Source organism: Trachemys scripta, chromosome 2 (assembly GCF_013100865.1).
Source record: "Trachemys scripta elegans isolate TJP31775 chromosome 2, CAS_Tse_1.0, whole genome shotgun sequence".
NCBI lineage: Eukaryota > Metazoa > Chordata > Testudines > Emydidae > Trachemys > Trachemys scripta.
Window position 1 is genome coordinate 224759151 of NC_048299.1, and position 17738 is coordinate 224776888.

At 38.2% G+C, this 17738-nt stretch overlaps 1 protein-coding gene across 4 annotated transcripts in view; it reads left to right on the forward strand.

Annotated features, from left to right (window-relative positions):
• The window catches only part of C2H8orf34 (chromosome 2 C8orf34 homolog), a 234015-nt gene that overhangs the window by 192691 nt on the left and 23586 nt on the right, over positions 1-17738 (forward strand). For all 4 annotated transcript variants that reach the window (XM_034763055.1, XM_034763056.1, XM_034763058.1 and 1 more), the window contains exon 11: positions 11609-11729. In XM_034763055.1, the coding sequence (XP_034618946.1) occupies positions 11609-11729 (121 nt within the window). The remainder of the gene's footprint in view (positions 1-11608; positions 11730-17738) is intronic.

A 17738-nucleotide genomic window follows, 5' to 3' on the forward strand; every position in this document is an offset into this window, starting at 1 on the left:
CTTTAACATAATGCTTAAACCCTTTGCTGGATTGGGTCAGCATCGAGCTGGATTGGGGCCTAAAATAAGAACTATTCTTAGGTCCTGATCCTGCTCTGCTAATAGCAGTGGCACATCCCTGTACCTTTGTGAACTGAATGGACTATTATTTATGTAGCACCATCAGTGCACTAAGACCAACTTTTACAAACCTGAGTACCTGCTGAAACCAACAAGGGCTCCAAATGCTTCACACCTCTGAAAATTAATTCACTTTTGTAGGTGACTAAACATGGATTTAACTGACAAACTTTAAGCACTCGAATCTGAATTTTGGCTTTAACATTTCAATCTCTGTGTCAAATCTAATTAATATTATTACACAAAACAATTACATAGCTAATACGTCCATCAGCTATTATAGTATCACTTCATTTCTGTTAGATACTGTAAGACACAGTCAAGGTACAAAACAAAAATGATCCATTAATAATAATATAGCTAGTACACAGTCAACCATTTGATGTGAAGTTTTTATATAGAATGGCTCTGATTCTATACATACTCATGTGGGTGTTTGCAGGATAGGATTCTAAGGGCATTGGGTTTTGGAGAGTGTCTCTAGGAGAATGTGTATGAGATATTGCCTGATTGGTAAGATTGGAAGTTCCACCGGTCTCCAAAAGCTTTCAAATGCTTTACTTTTATTTTCTTAAAACCTGGACAAACTCTTTTTTGTTTTTCCTTCATAAAAGCGTTGTGCCCAAACTGGACCTGTTCAAACTCCTCTGTGAATTTTCTTGCTTAAAAAAATAAGCAATGGGGCAGTTTCATCTTCCTTAATGGAATAGTGCTATGATTTTGTATTTTTTCAGATGTTTGCTTCAAAATTGTCATGTCATATTACAAAAGGTCAGAGAAAAGACATATTTAAAGTCTCTAAAGTTCATCCTTCAGTTGAACACTTTGACCTAAGCTCTGTGGCCAGAGAGTGAAATGGACAGATTTTTCTAACAATGGTGTCTCTTGTTATAGTCACGTTTTGCTGAATATGGATACCATTTCTTGGCAGTGACACTGAATTTAATTAAGTTGCTTACTCCATGTGCTGACTCTTGTTCTGCTCAAAGCAGAGAAAGCAAAGAGAAACCAGACTCTGGAACATCTGCCTCTTTCACATCTCTGCCTTCGCCATTCAATGAGTTATATGGGAAACACCATGATTAAAACTTAAACATTTGCCTATTTCTCACTTACGCATTTGCCAAACATTGGCAAAAATTAAGATGTTTGTACACCAATGCGAGGAGCCTAGGAAACAAAATGGAGGAACTAGAGTTACTGGTGCAGGAAGTGAAACCAGATATTATAGGGATAACAGAAACATGGTGGAATAGTAGTCATGACTGGGGTACAGGTATTGAAGGGTATGTGCTATTTAGAAAAGACAGAAATAAAGGCAAAGATGGTGGAGTAGCATTGTATATCAGTGATGAGGTAGACTGTAAAGAAATAAGAAGTGATGGAATGGATAAGACAGAGTCTGTCTGGGCAAAAATCACACTGGGGAAGAAAGCTACTAGAGCCTCCCCTGGGATAGTGCTCGGGGTATGCTATGGACCACCGAGATCTGATTTGGATATGGATAGAGATCTCGTTAATGTTTTTAGTTAAGTAGATACTAATGGGAATTGTGTGATCATGGGAGACTTTAACTTCCCAGATATAGACTGGAGGACAAGTGCTAGTAATAATAATAGGGCTCAGATTTTCCTGGATGCAATAGCTGATGGATTCCTTCACCAAGTAGTTGCTGAACCAATGAGAGGGGATGCCATTTTAGATTTGGTTTTGGTGAGTAGTGAGGACCTCATAGAAGAAATGGTTGTAGGGGACAACCTTGGTTTGAGCGATCATGAGCTAATTCAGTTCAAACTAAATGGAAAGATAAACAAAAATAGATCTGTGACTACGTTTTTTTATTTCAAAAGGGCTAACTTTAAACAATTAAGAAAATTAGTTAGGGAAGTGGATTGGACTGAAGAACTTGTGGATCTAAAGTTGGAGGAGGCCTGGAATTACTTCAAGTCAAAGTTGCAGAAACAATCAGAAGCCTGCATCCCAAGAAAGGGGAAAAAATTCATTGGCAGGAATTGTAGACCAAGCTGGATGAGCAAGCATCTCGAAGAGGTGATTAAGAAAAAGCAGAAAGCCTACAATTGGGTGGAAGATGGGAGTGATCAGCAAGGAAAGCTACCTTATTGAAGTCAGAACATATAGGGATATAGTGAGAGAGGCCAAAAGCCATGTAGAGTTGGACCTTGCAAAGGGAATTAAAACCAATAGTAAAAGATTCTATAGCCAAATAAATAAGAAGAAAACAAAAAAAGAAGAAGTAGGACCGCTAAACACTGAGAATAGAGTGGAGGTTAAGGATTTTTGTTATAAGCTGGGGACGCATCAGTTGGAAGTAACAGAGGAGGAGAAGGACCTTGGAATAAGGACGTGTTAGTACCATTATACAAGGTACTGGTGAGACCTCACCTGGAATACTGTGTGCAGTTCTGGTCTCTCATGTTTAAGAAGGATGAATTCAAACTGGAACAAGTACAGAGAAGGGCTACTAGGATGATCCGAGGAAAGGAAAACCTGTCTTATGAAAGGAGACTCAAAGAGCTTGGCTTGTTTAGCCTAACCAAAAGAAGGCTGAGGGGAGATATGGTTGCTCTCTATAAATATATCAGAGGGATAAATACCAGGGAGGGAGAGGAATTATTTAAGCTCAGTACCAATGTGGACACAAGAACAAATGGATATAAACTGGCCATCAGGAAGTTTAGTCTTGAAATTAGACGAAGGTTTCTAACCAGCAGAGGAGTGAAGTTCTGGAACAGCCTTCCAAGGGGAGCAGTGGGGGGCAAAAGACATATCTGGCTTCAAGACTAAGCTTGATAAGTTTATGGAGGGGATGGTATGATGGATGGGATTGCCTAATTTTGGCAATTAATTGATCTTTGACTATTAGCGGTAAATATGCCCAATGGCCTGTGATGGGATGTTAGATGGAGTGGAATCTGAGTTACTACAGAGAATTCTTTCCTGGGTGTCTAGCTGGTGAGTCTTGCCCACATGCTCAGGGTTTAGCTGATCACCATATTTGGGGTCGGGAAGGAATTTTCTTCCAGGGCAGATTGGCAGAGGCCCTGGGGGTTTTTCGCCTTCCTCTGCAGCGTGGGGCACGGGTCACTTGATGGAGAATTCTCTGCACCTTGAAGTCTTTAAACGACACTTTGAGGACTTCAATAGCTCAGACATAGGTTAGGGGTTTGATACAGGAGTGGGTGGGTGAGATTCTGTGGCCTGCGTTGTGCAGGAGGTCAGACTAGATTATCATAATGGTCCCTTCTGACCTTAAAGTCTATGATTCTATGAAATAGTCCTGTGTGGAAATGCAGGTGCAGTACTAAACAAGCATTCTGGGCTCTGGGAATATAAAGAACTAGCTGGAAATGAAAGCGATGAATCCACTTTCCTCCCACCAACAGCCATGGCCACTGGGCTAGGCTGCAGGTTTTGTACATGGAGTCACCTGTCTGAAAGGGCCCTTTCTGGCATTGACTTGATGGTGCCACAGGCGTCTCCATCCCAGCTCCCATGCTCCAAGCAACACAGAGGCCTCCTTGGTGTGGACCTTCCTTGTCCTTACCCTGTTCACTCCCCGTTTGTCTTTCCTGCTGTCTCCATGTCCCATTCTTTGACCAACATTGTCTCCCTGAACTGAAGTAAACTGTTAGGCTACTTAGTATAATGTCTACACTCTTTTGCAAGGGTCAGCATGCGAGTAGCAGAGCTGTGTGTGTAACACGGCTGCTTTTGCGCTGACCAGGCCTTTTCCTCCCATACCATTGGTCTCCAATAATACCAGCTAAGTAGGATGTTCATGTTTTTGCCTGCCTGCCAGCATTTGGGTGCTCAATGCTTGAATTTCCTTTTCTTTTGCCAATTATTTTAGAGACTGGGAATTCAATTCTGCAACTCATGTGCTGCCCTGACTGGAGCCATGTGGAGCTCAAGTAGCCGGCAGGCTGAATATAAGCCCTTGCTGAAAGTGCCCTGTGGAGCTTAGAAGCTTGGCAGTGTCCTGACTTTTTCTGTTGAAAATTCCCTGAGGAGCTAAAGGACTCTGTAGGGTATGGGCCCCTCAATAATAATACCTTGAGAAGCTTATGTCTGTGTGTCCTGGCTGCTTGCCATTAAATAATCTGCTGATTTTAGAGGCTTAAGGGTCCATGCCTCTCAGTTTACCCTCACTTTCAACTGCTCTGCAAATCTTAAACTGCAACCATGCATGCGTTGTAAAGAATGTAATCAGCCATGCACACTGTTAAGACTGTGCATTACTCCAATGCATATTTTCAAAATCACCTGTCCTCCATGTTCCTTTCTCTTTATCAGTACCATACATATCTCAAAATCACCATAACTGCTTCACCTGAAATTTAAGACACTTCAGGATTAGTTTTGCAGAAATTATTGAGGTGTCATAATCGGGTATTATAATGTAAAGCTGGTTACAACCTTAACTATGAAGAGACTACTGTCTCTCCATAATGCAGGATGGGAGCATGTCTGACTGAGGGCTTGTCTATAAGAACACTTAACTGACGGCAAGCTAGAGTGTAAATCTGTCTTGTATTGGCCTGTGCGCACTAACTGTCCATGTGGACTTTGCTGCCACAGACTTAAATTTCCCTACATGGCTTTCATCTACTCCTGTTTCAAAGCAAGGTGGGTAAAAGCACTATACGTACATACATATACATATATATAAAATAAAACAATAATACCTGGCCAGTCATTTTGCTGTGAGAATAATTATTTTATATATATATAATTATATAATTATTATATATAATTATTCTCACAGCAAAATGACTGTCCAGGTTGTCAGGGCTGGATCCCCACTTTGAACTTTAGGGTACAAATGTAGGGGCCTGCATGAAAACTTCTAAGCTTAACTACCAGCTTAGCTCTGGTTCGGCTGCCACCATTTCAAGGAATTCCCTTCCTGGGAAACCTTGAAAAACCTTCACCAAATCCCTGGTGAAAACAAATCCAAACCCCTTGGATTTTAAAACAAGGGGAAATTAACCATTCCCCTCCTTCCTCCCACCAACTCCTGGTGAATCAGTTCCAACCCCCCTGGGATCTACAACAGGGAGAAATTAACCATCCCCCCTCCTTCCTCCCACCAACTCCTGGTGAATCAAGATCCAAAACTCCTTTGGATCTAAAACAAGGAAAAATCAATCAGGTTCTTAAAAAGAAGGTTTTTAATGAAAGAAAAAGGTAAAAATCATCTCTGTAAAATCAGTATGGAAATTAACCTTACAGGGTAATCAAACTTAAAGAGCTCAGAGGACTCCCCTCTAGTCTCAGGTTCAAAGTACAGCAAACAAAGATAAACACTCTAGTAAAAGGTACATTTACAAGTTGAGAAAACAAAGGAAAACTAACACGCCTTGCCTGGCTATTTACTTACAAGTTTGAAATAGGAGAGACTTGTTTAGAAAGATGTGGAGAACCTGGATTGATGTCTGGTCCCTCTCAGTCCCGAGAACGAACACAAACAACAGCCTTCCCCCCCCCCCCAAGATTTGAAAGTATCTTGTCCCTTTATTGGTCCTTTAGGTCAGATGCCAGCCAGGTTACCTGAGCTTCTTAACCCTTTACAGGGAAAAGGATTTTGGAGTCTCTGGCCAGGAGGGATTTTTATAGTACTGTACACAGGACAGCTATTACCCTTCCCTTTATAGTTATGACACAGGTGTTATTATTTTATCAACTACAATTGGTTAATAACATAGTAAAAGCATCCTGATTGGTTAATAACTTAGCTTGTTTAATAGTTAAATCACTCACTGTTTTAATATCATAAGTTTTAATATCAAGTGTTTTAATATCATAAATAGCAAAGAGCTGCAGGAGACACATTAAAGATCCTTAATCTGAACATCACTGCTATATTTTGATCCAGGTGAATGGCATTAGGAGAAATATCATTTCATGTTATCCTACTACTAGATTTCCAAGGCATGCCCAGTTCTAGAAGCGAACTAAAGGCCCAATCCTTTAGCTCCATGAGGTCCTACTGAAGTCGGTGGAGGCTGTGAAGGTGCTTAGCATCTCTGAGGAGACATTCAGCACTTTGCAGGATTAGCCGTATAATGGGAAAGGTGGGAGCATCTCTGATCCCAAATAATCTTAATTAAAAAAGCCTCAAGATTTTTTTTAAATTAAAGTTTCCAAACATTTTCTCTTTTTTAATTTAATTTTAAATGTAGGAAGGGCTACTCCTTTGCCAGTTATGATCATAGTTTTAAGACTTTAATATTTTTGGCAACACAAATCCAAGATTTCCACCCCAAAATAACAATGATTAAAAGACAGCCTGAATCATCATGAAATCAATCTTCTGCTTACATTTCACATGCTGAAGCACGGGTAGTTCCTTGCTGCCCATGTATTATATTTCTGTAAATAGGAAAGCTCAATAATTTAGCTCAAACCTCAATGTCGAAAGGACTAGCTCAACAGTTTTTTTATTTTTTATTGTACGTTTGGTATACAATGTGCTAGCAGGCTGCCACGCGGAGCAGAAAGCTTGTAATTTCAATTACATGGCATTTCAAGTAGAACGGGCCCTAATGTTGAAGATAGAGATTAGAGGTGATTGCCAATATGCAACAAAGCTTTGAAGAGGATTATTATTTTTAAATTACCGTAAGAACCGAGTTGACTAGCTCACCCTGTGTGCCTGAGCAGATTGTGGAAACTGAAAGATTAAACAGTTGGTGAACTCTAATAGAAAAATGAATGTTGTGTGAAAAACCTTTACACAATATTGTGCAGAAAGATTAGCTGCTTGAATAACAACCATCCTTCTCACCTTCCTGGTCAGGATTAATCACAAGTGTACATTCACAGATAATTTGTTGAAAAATGGAATTATTTGACTGTATTTGGAGGCATCTGTGACAAATGTTTCTATTTAAGTTTACTTTTATATGTATTAGTGAATTGCATATGAGAAAGCTTATGAGTGTTTTTCTTTGTTGTGGTATTATTTCCTGAAGCTTCTAATAAAACTTTCACTTAATGGACAAAAATATGCATAACATAAAGTTTAATCAAAAATTATTTATATTTCCAACTTGTCAGGAACTAATTACTAAACAAAGAATGCAATCCTAGGCAAATTCTAATATTTTTGCATTTTCCATTTAAATAACTTGGTTTTATTGGAACCAGACAGTTCCACTTGAAATTTTCTTTCTTTTATTTGTCTTCTATGCTCTTATCCTCATTCAAAAATTACTCATTGCAAGCTGCTCTTGGAGCCAATTGTTCTTGACTGCAGGGAAGCTGGCAATCTAAGGCAGGCTACCTCCACATCTTAAAATCTCTTCTTATTCTATGAATTCAGAAAGAATGCTGTGGTCTAGAATGAAAAATTTTCTCCCTGAAAATCACAGGTTAAACTGCTCTATATCTCTGATAAAAGGGATTCTTAAAAGATGAAGGAATGCTTTCTGCTGGAAGCCAACTTCTCCTCTTGGAGTGTCCTACATTGTTCTGGTAAAGCAGTTTATATTAGAGGTTGAGAATTCTTAGGCCTTGATTCTGGCATCTGATCATTTCACCTGAGCAGAACTCCATAGATGTCTGTGGGACTTCACATCTGTGTGAGGGTCCATGACAGTACATTCAATTGCAGGATCAGAACCTTAATGTGTATCATATTTCTTCCAACAGGAATATCATCAATGACTTTTGGCACCAAGCTAATGTGGTGCTAAAGTCTGAAGCATGAACTATGACATCTAAAAGAAACTCTTGCTAACATGAGCAATTTATAACTATAGCCAATTTCCCCTAACCCACTCCAGCCCCACTAAGTTACAATATTCTTCAAAAATGCAATGAACTAGTTAAGGCCCTGATTACATTTTGGCCTCTTCCTTTGTATTTGTTGGCTAAGTGATCTAAGTAAAGAATACAAAAATAAATATATTGTATGTGAAGACATAATGAAGATGTGGAAAAAACCTTAGCAAAATACTGACATATGGCTGACCTTAAAAGTTGGCACATCTCTTGACAATATTGATTTAACATTTTTATGATGCTATATTACCTCACCATGCCTTGGTTCAAAGTTGGTGAATGGGGCCCAATGTGATTTCCATAAGAAAAAATGACAAGGATGTTTTTTCAGTAATTTCCTTGTATTGAGGTGTAAAACTCCTTGTTAATGTAAACATCCATTTGTAAAATGTAATGAAACATTAAACATAAGGCATAGTTTGGAACCATAATGGCAAAGAAGATATTAAATAAACTAAAAGCATCCATATTTATATCCAACACTGACCCAACCTACAGGTTGAAAGGAATAAGCGGGATAGGATCTACCATTGTCACAGCTGATTAAAATTTGAATTAACTGAAGTTGTAATGTTTGCATAGAAATAATCTGGAGTGTGTTTTTAAGGAGATCAAGAGGCTATATTATAGCACTAGTTGGCTCCACTATTGTTATGCTTCAGAGTAAAGTTACACTATGCTTGCAAGTTTGTATTGGTCTGCTTATACTATACCTGGCCAAAAGACAATAAGACTAAGTTCTGTAAAGTGGCACAGGAAGGTGTAAATTACACCTTGCTGTACCAGCAAAAGTGCCTGGCAACCCTGAGGGTTTATCTTAACTTACATAGTGTTACTGCTGCTATCTGCCCTAAGGCTTTGGGAGGAGCAGTTTTAAATCATGCTAGAGCCATGAATCCGCATACTTCCCAGCCACCATGGTCATGCCCCCTTTTCTAGGTATCACCATCCACTTTTCAGGCTATCCTGGCTCCTCAGCATATGGAACTGGCACAGCTGTGTGATGGGAACACTAGGGACCCTTAGCAGGGTTTACACTAATGCAAACTCCGAAGTGAATGTGGTCCTCAAAACGTAATTCATTTTCATCCAAAGCCATGTATGAAAAATTGGTATCCCTGCTCTGCCTCCTAAATGATTGAAACCTACTTTGGTATGTCCCTGAAATGCACAGAATCAGAGAATGATCACAAGAGTCACAACATTTTATTATCATAATAACCTTTGGCTTGTTTGTGCTGGTTTTCATTCTCATTCATATCATTATCAAATGAATGTATTTATATGTTTATGGTCATTTACAATGTTTGTCACTAAATTTCAAATATATAGTACCACATGTATTCAGTAAGTAATGATGCAGTATTTTGGCCTTTGGCACATTATGGCCTGACTTGTAGTTACTGATATTTGTGGTGCTGCATGTACTCTTGATCTTTTCATCAAAACATGACAAAGTGTAATACTGACAGACCCTGGTCGTCGGCGGGCAGGATTGTACCTGGGTCCTTTGAAGTTTAGTTCATGAGCCTCTACCACATGAGCTAAAAGCCAACTGCCTGTTAGCTACAGCTATAGAGCATACTCATTTAACTCTAAGTGGTCGCGGTGCCACTAGATGGGGCAGAACACCATACCCAGAAGGTGTGTGGGTTGCAAAAGCATTTAATAAACTGATCACAAACTGTGGGATAGATTCTACCCTCAGTTATTTCATTGACTTCACTGGCAGTTGAAGGCATATGTTGACGGAAGAATTTGGATAAATGAAAATGTGTATGGGTATATACTGAATGCATGTAAATATATGGGTGTATATATTTTAAGTCATGCATATTTATGTCATTTATATATGTACTCACATAAACGGTGTATGTCTTCATGTAGGAGTCTGTGTGCATAATTGTATGACATCTCCATAGTTACAAAAACATATACTGTGTGTGTGTGTGTGTCTTTGAGTACATACATAAACATACACAAACATATACATGGACATTTATATAAGGAAAAATATATCTAAATAATCAATATAAAAACTATAACATAGGGCCACATTCTGATTCCTTTCCCCACAATGAACACACGGACTAGCTCCTAATGCCCTGGGTAGCCCTGTTGCTTTTAATTGAACTGCTCATAAAATAAGGTGTTATTCAACATAAGTAAAAATATTGGAATCTGCCACTAAATAACTATGGTCTTGATCCTTCAAACACTTATTCATGTGAGTAATTCCATGCATGTGAATAGTCCTAATGAGTTCATTGTGTCTGATGCTAAGAACTCACAGCTGTCACTGAAGTTGCAGATGCTCAAAACCTCTCAGGATCAGGACCAATGGGGGCTATTCATCTGTCTGAAATTAGCAGGATCAGATCTAAATGTGTATACTTTATGGTCTTCTCCAGATATTCTACTTTAATACCTGGGACCAAATAGGAATAATTTTAATTAAAATGGGAGTGCTATAGAAGCAAATTTGCAAACTGAAAATGGTACCATCATTCCGAAAATCACATCACTAAATAAATATGCCAATTAAAATCTTGAACAGCTTTGATAGTGTTGATTGATATGATTTAATATAAGGCCAGTTTCTCTTTCCTATGCAAATCTGGACCTTTACATTTTAGATATTTCTTTATCAACATAGCATTCTAAAGTTGTATGGTCAAATCTAGCAAAGAATTTATGCTTCACGGGAGTTGGATACTTAAAAGATGGTGTTGATTGTTTTGAATATATCTGAAATATAAAATATTCTGTATAACTGTATTTTGAAGAATATATTTATTTCTTGGAAAAATAGCAAAGGTGACTACAGTACATATAACTAATTTTTACTGTTTAAAAAAAACCTAGGTCTTTGGATGAAATATTTTGGCAATGTAATAAAGTAAACTCTATGTTCTGATATGTTTTAATTGATCTTTTTGCCCATTGTTTTTATGACTAAGTCCTGAACATCTGGTCATATATTTTAGTTTATCTCAAACAAACAGATACAAACTTATCAAGTTTAGCTCCATAGTTTTATGTTTTTGAAGACATCTTTTAAAAGCACGTTGAACAGTTCCAAAAACCTGTAGGTAACTCTGAATATCACAGTGTTCAATAGTCGAATGACTGGGTGGATATTTTGCTTGCCAGGATACCTTCCAAACTGCTTATAATGCTGCCATGATTTAGTTATCTTTCCTGAAAGGAAGACTTCTTGCAGTGATACAACAGTATTGGAAATGTTGGTTAGGAAATACAGAGATATTCCCAGAAGTGCTGCTTTGCAGGAATATTGGGCCACATTTTATTTTGATTTAAAGTGAGTGCAATGCCACTAAAGTCAGTGGGACTACACAGAGTGTAAATCATTGAAAAATTTGGCCTGATATGCTGCCTCAATTTGAGCACCAGTTTCTATGCAGGTATATCTTTGCTTAAAACTACTAGATATTTTGAATCTAATCCATCTCTTACCCATCTGTACCTTAAATTAAATAGAGTTTCACAATGAATATTTTTATATAAAGCTAACATTTTTATTAATTGCACTTTAAACTTTAAAGCGCCATTTAATTACCTAAATTAGGAGAACATATTCCAACTTTCTTTTACTTTAGATATAAATGTAAAAATACATTTAAAGATTCTAGTATTCCCCTTTCTTTTTACCTGCATTTAGCATCAACCTGTTTGGGACCTGGATGTCATGTGCGCCAGAAACGGAGGGTCCCCAAGCCAGAAACTCCTGAAAGATTCCTTAGCTGCAAAAGAACTGCTGACCATGGAAAAACATCTAGCTGGTGCGTATAGTGACAAGGATTGATAAAACATCAAACCCTATACTCCCAAGTAACCCACTGAAATCAGTTGGACTACTCATGTGAGTAAGGAGAGGAAACATTGGCTGAGACACTGACAAAAGTAGATGAGAAATTGAATTGTTACCTCTCTTTCTCTTCGTTTGCTATTTTGTTGAACAGGAAAAAAAGACATGTATTTGAAGCCAAAGATTTTAAACTTGACTGTGTATGGTAAGGTAATTAAAAAACTATCCTGACAATTTCATTACATATTTATTCCCATAGCTCAGTAATACCTCAGGTGGTAGTGAATTATTGTTGCTAGACCTCCAAGGTATAAATCTTCCAAAAGACTTCAACAGACCAGTGTATTAATAAATAAAAGACTGGCCTGAGGGATAAGCCAGCGAGGACCTCTGTGAGATTTAATGGGAGTTCCGGTTGATGAGGATTAGGGCCATTGTGTATAATAGAATCTCTGCTACAGTAGTGATAGTAGTAATTTTTCAACGAGTACAATAAAGTAAACCAAAGTTTGGGTGAAAGTATTTTCATTGTTTCTTGAAAAATGCATTGGGAAATTTAGAATACAGTTTCCACTTTTTTTCATTGTAATGAGTATTTTCTTGCTTCAGCTTTAAATATTTTATGAATGATTCAAAACATTCACCCCTTTAGTTGTAGAATAAATTCCATTTTACTCTGGATGATTGGTTAAATTAAACAATGAATAACGGGAAAATATTTTTGCAGTATTCATCCTTTTAAAGGGCATACGTACAGCCCTGCAGGCCTATGATATACGTGCTGCATGTCATGCCACTTCATGACCACACCATAGAAAATAATAAGCCTGCCTTTTAACAAATGTGACATTGGAGGCATGAAGATGTGGCACATGCACAAAAAGGTAAGTTATGATATAAACCTATTTTCAGATCACTTTTTTCTTAGTAACCACAGAACTATAGGATCCGAATACTCTGCTGCTTCTGCAGGTTAGAAGTGAGGAAATAAATACAGGCATCCTGATATTAGGGGTGAGGAGTTCCTGAATTCTAATCCCAGCTGTTTAACTGGTTTACTATGTAACCCTGGGTAATTACATACCTGCCTCCATTTCCCCCTCCTTAAAATGTACAATATCGTTACAGTCTCAGGTGATATCACACAATGCGTTTACCTTTGTAGCACTGGACTTGAGTAAGCAAATGTGAAAATCCCTACAAAGAGTTGTAATTTGCATTTGTTTCATCCAATATCTGACACATCCACATGTATAAAAGTGTTTAGCCTAATTAAATACCCTCCCTCCCACTATACCTGCATTTACCTGTCTTTTTTTGAGGAGAAGCCTAAAAACTTAACACTCCTTTAATTGAACTTCTAGGTGCAGCCGGGGAGCCCATTTAGCAACATTTGGGACTGCTGGTATGCCTGTGTTAAGGTTCCTTCCCCACTCTGAACTCTAGGGTACAGATGTGGGGACTTGCATGAGAACCTCTAAGCTTAACTATTAGCTTAGATCTGGTTTTGCTGCCACCACCCAAATTATTTATGAGTTATTTGGGAAACTCTGTCTACCTCTCCCCCAGAATATCTTCCTCCCAAGTACTATAACCCTTCCCTGGGTAGCCTTGAGAGACTTCTCCATCAATTTCCTGGTGAACACTGATCCAAACCCTTGGATCTTAAAACAAGAAGAAATTAACCATTTCCCCTTCTTTCCCCCACCAATTCCTGGTGAGTCCAGATCCAACCCCCTTGGATCTTAAAACAAGGAAAAATCAATCAGGTTCTTAAAAAGAAAGATTTTAATTAAAGAAAGAAAGGTAAAAATCATTTCTGTAAAATCAGGATGGAAAATAATTTTACAGGGTAATCAGATTCAAATAGCCCAGAGGAACCCCCTCTAGCCTTAGGTTCAAAGTTACGGCAAACAGAGGTAAACCCTCTAGCAAAAGGAACATTTACAAGTTGAGAAAACAAAGATAAACCTAACATGCCTTGCCTGGCTGTTACTTACAAGTTTGAAATATGAGAGACTTGTTCAGAAAGATTTGGAGAGCATGGATTGATGTCCGGTCCCTCTTAGTCCCAAGAGCGAACAACCCCCAAAACAAAAAGCACAAACAAATGCCTTCCCCCCTCAAGATTTGAAAGCATCTTGTCCCCTTATTGATTCTTTGGGTCAGGTGTCAGCCAGGTTACCTGAGCTTCTTACCTTTTACCTTTACCGGTAAAAGGATTTTGGTGTCTCTGGCCACGAGGGATTTTATAGTATTGTACACAGGAGGGTTGTTACCCTTCCCCTTATAGTTACGACAGCCTGCTTCCCCCAATGATATCTTAGGCCAGGAGGTTTCCTCCCCATCATGATTATCAGAGTGCCCAAAAGGCCCTTTCTGCAAATTCTTGGGGCATCTTACCTTTCTGTAAACTTTTGGGGTTGAAAGCACGCCTGCTCCTTCCCCTACTTATTGGGGGCTGGCTTGGTGTAGGTCAGCTCATACCAAAAGGAAAGTTAGCTTTTCCCATTCACCCACGCCTTTGTGGAACAGTGGAATTTAGAAATCTTCCACTTGATCCTGCTGCTTCTGGTGATGTGATAATGTACCATTGACATGGCTTCAGGCTGAGCTGTGGGTTAGACATCTCCTTTTTATCTCTCTTAAGTGCACCTCTTGATGGCTCTCTTAAGTGCACCTGGTTTCCTGCGTCTTTCTCAAGGGTCAACCATGCAATTCAGCTACGTTGGAACTGGGCTCCAGATGGCAGCCCCTGTGATTCTTGACCCTGTTAATATGACAGGCCCACCTGTGCTAGCCCCTGTAAGCACTTTTGCTCCTGGAGCCTGTGACAGCAGCTGCTTAAAGTAGCTCAAAAACAGCTTCCTCAAAACAAAACATTATGTATTCACCCAAAAGGTACAAAACATGCAGAGCAAAGAGTTAAAACAAACAAACAAAAACAGAAAAGACCTATGTACCTATTTTTCCTTACCTAAACTTTAATCTTACCTTGCAAGCTTTGGTAAGTTCCATTCAACCCAGTTACTCCCACCTCTCAGTTGGGAGAGGCAGTCTGCTTGCTTCAGTTTGTCTCCTTCTCAGTGTCTCTGTCAGCATCTTCTCCCTCAGCAGCTCTTGACAGCCCACTCAATCCCCGTTCTTGTATAGGCCAGCATTGTCAAGGTTTTAATACCCACTTTGATCCTAGGCATAGGTCTGGGAAGGTCTAATCATTTCCCCATTGTTTCCTCAAGGACCCTTATCTTTGTCCTTGTTTTATATCCTGTTTTTCCCCCTCTAACAGCCTTCTTTGATTTAACTCCTTGCAGTCAGTCAGGATAATATCAAACAGGTGAACTGGGGTATGTGTTTATAAAATAAAAATACTTGTAACTCTCTCAGACTGCATTGCAGTTCTCTGGCACCAGCACAAAGGGTAATGAGATATTCTGAAATGTCTTATCTGTCCTCACCCAATTGTTTGGGTTGTTGGGAGCTGGCACTAGGTTGTAGACTCCTTTGATAGTCTTTTTCTCTGTTGCTGGATATACTAGAATACAGAATCTTTCTGGTCAGTTCACCATGGCCAACCTTCTTCTACTACCTGTACTCCAGGGATAAGGTACAGGGTCACAAAATCCTCTTGACTGGGGCTCCCTCATGTCCAGCCCTCCCTGTGTTTACCATGCCCAAGGGTTGGGCATGTCACTTCCCCGCCCTGAGCCTCAGTTTCCCCATCTGTGTAATGGAAATAATGGTATTAAGCTCCTTTGTAAAGTGCTTTTGAAATCTACAGATGAAAAGTGCTATATGAGATCTAGGTATTTTATTTTATTTTATTTTATTTTATTTGAGAATGGTTCTTGTTGATCATCTGTTTCCCTGTGACTGGTTTTCTCCATTTGTCTGTGTATCAGGAATGGGGTTCTGGAATATGTAGACTTGCCTGGGCAGTTCTCTTTATTTACAAAATATAAACTTGCAGTATTTGGTTTTGGTTCAGCAGATGTGAATGCAACATTTTTAGCAGGTTCAAATTTTCACCTATACAGTGCCCCCATCATTCCCTGCGGACTGCACCGTAATGCTTTCATCTAAATGCCAGTCACATAAGTTACAGCTGTCCAGTGGCAGCTTTATATTATACACAGGGTGAGAGGCTTTTTTGTTGGTAGCTAATTCAGGCAACTTTTCTGTTTGGTTTGAAGGAATAATTCTGTGGTCACTGCCCTCTTCCTGAATGTGTTTTATCACAAAAAGAACTTTTTAATGCGTTAAAAACCTTATGAATGTGTTGTGAATCAAACTGTTGTTCTGGTATTTCTGATATATAAGTAGGATACCCTTGGATCACTCTGTTACCCACAGTTATTTTCATTTAAATAACATTAACAGGAGGTTTTCTGACAAAATCCCAAATCGTGTCACAGTTACAGTATTTGATGTGTATCAAATAATACTGTAGGGTTGGAAATTCAAAACTAGGTTTATTCATTTAGTTGGAAAAGTTGATGTTGCAGTAAAATCAACAGATGTGGTATGTATTAAATAAAACTGAACAGTTTTGTTGTGGAAATCTTTTTAATTATATATGGAGAAAGTGATTAAAATAGCTTTTTTCTGTAGAATCAATCACTAATTTAAAATCATGGAAACATGGACAAAGAATAATATGTTTATAGAACTCTTACTAAAGCATGGATATTCTAGATCAGTTTTCCAGCATGATCTCCTCTGAATCAAGGCGAGGAAGTTAGAGAGTTTTGCAATGATACAGGTTAATTTTAATTTAAAAGAACACATACCACATTTGGTTTAAATTATGAAACTTACATTATTGCTTGTTGACCCCTGAGATTTGAACCAGATATCTTACAAATTTCAAAGTGACATGTATTGATTTTTTTTAAAGCATACAGTAATTATTTCAAAAGGTAAAATGAAAACAACTGCTTGATTTTAATGAGGTCAGTGTTTCATTTAAATTACTTTAAGTTTAAAGCAACAATAAGAAATATCCTTAACTGTCTGCTAAATATATAAACAATAATGAACCTTGTAAATTTGCTAGTAGGAAAACATTTGTTCACTAAAGAGTCTGGATAGTATATCCTTTGAGATTTCACTGACAATTTTGAGTCTACCTTCTCGAATACCAGTCTTCTAACATGTTGAATACCTTATTTTAGACTAGCAGACACAATTTGTTTTTTATTTTTTTAAAAGTAAATGAGTAAAATATTTAATAAAATATGAGCACATTTTAATGCAGACCAATTCTACTTGTGTGTACTCATAATTTATAAATGTATAGTATAAACATGGTGCATATTTGGTAAACACAGGTGGAAGTGGATGAGAATAGATTCTAAATTATAGTATTGGAAAATCAGGTTTGGGATTGCTGTTGGATTTCTTGTATACTGAAGTCTTTGCTGTCAAGTCACAAATGCAATGCAGATTTTCTGTGGGTTGGAGGCTTCATTATACACACAGAGCTTGTAGTCCATGGGGCTATACCAGTTCCCACCTGCTGAGAATGTGGCTCATACTGTTTAAAACAAAATGACACTGCTGTTGGTTCTAAAGGAAACTGATTGTGTGTCTCAAAACAAAGTTAAATAGAGTCATCTGCCAGTGAGGGTGTGAAATTGACAATTGTGGTGAAACATAAACTAGATGATTCAATGAATGTCTTGTCAAGTTCCTTGACATGTTTACTTGTGAGGGTTTTCATTTTGCTAACATAGTAAAGTACCTAACCACCATTACTTTAACTTTGTTGGACACACTTTAATGATATAATTTACCTGTAAATTAGAAACATAAATAGCTTTTGAATGAATTCAGAAGCAAAGATTCTTCAGTAACACTGAATTGTCCTGGCCTAGATAGGGCTTTATTTTTTTATACCTTAGAAAGGGAAACTCCCACTGAACTGAGAGTTTGGCTTGTGTAAAGCTGAAGCCCCTTTATGGACCAAATTCTACTCTTGGAT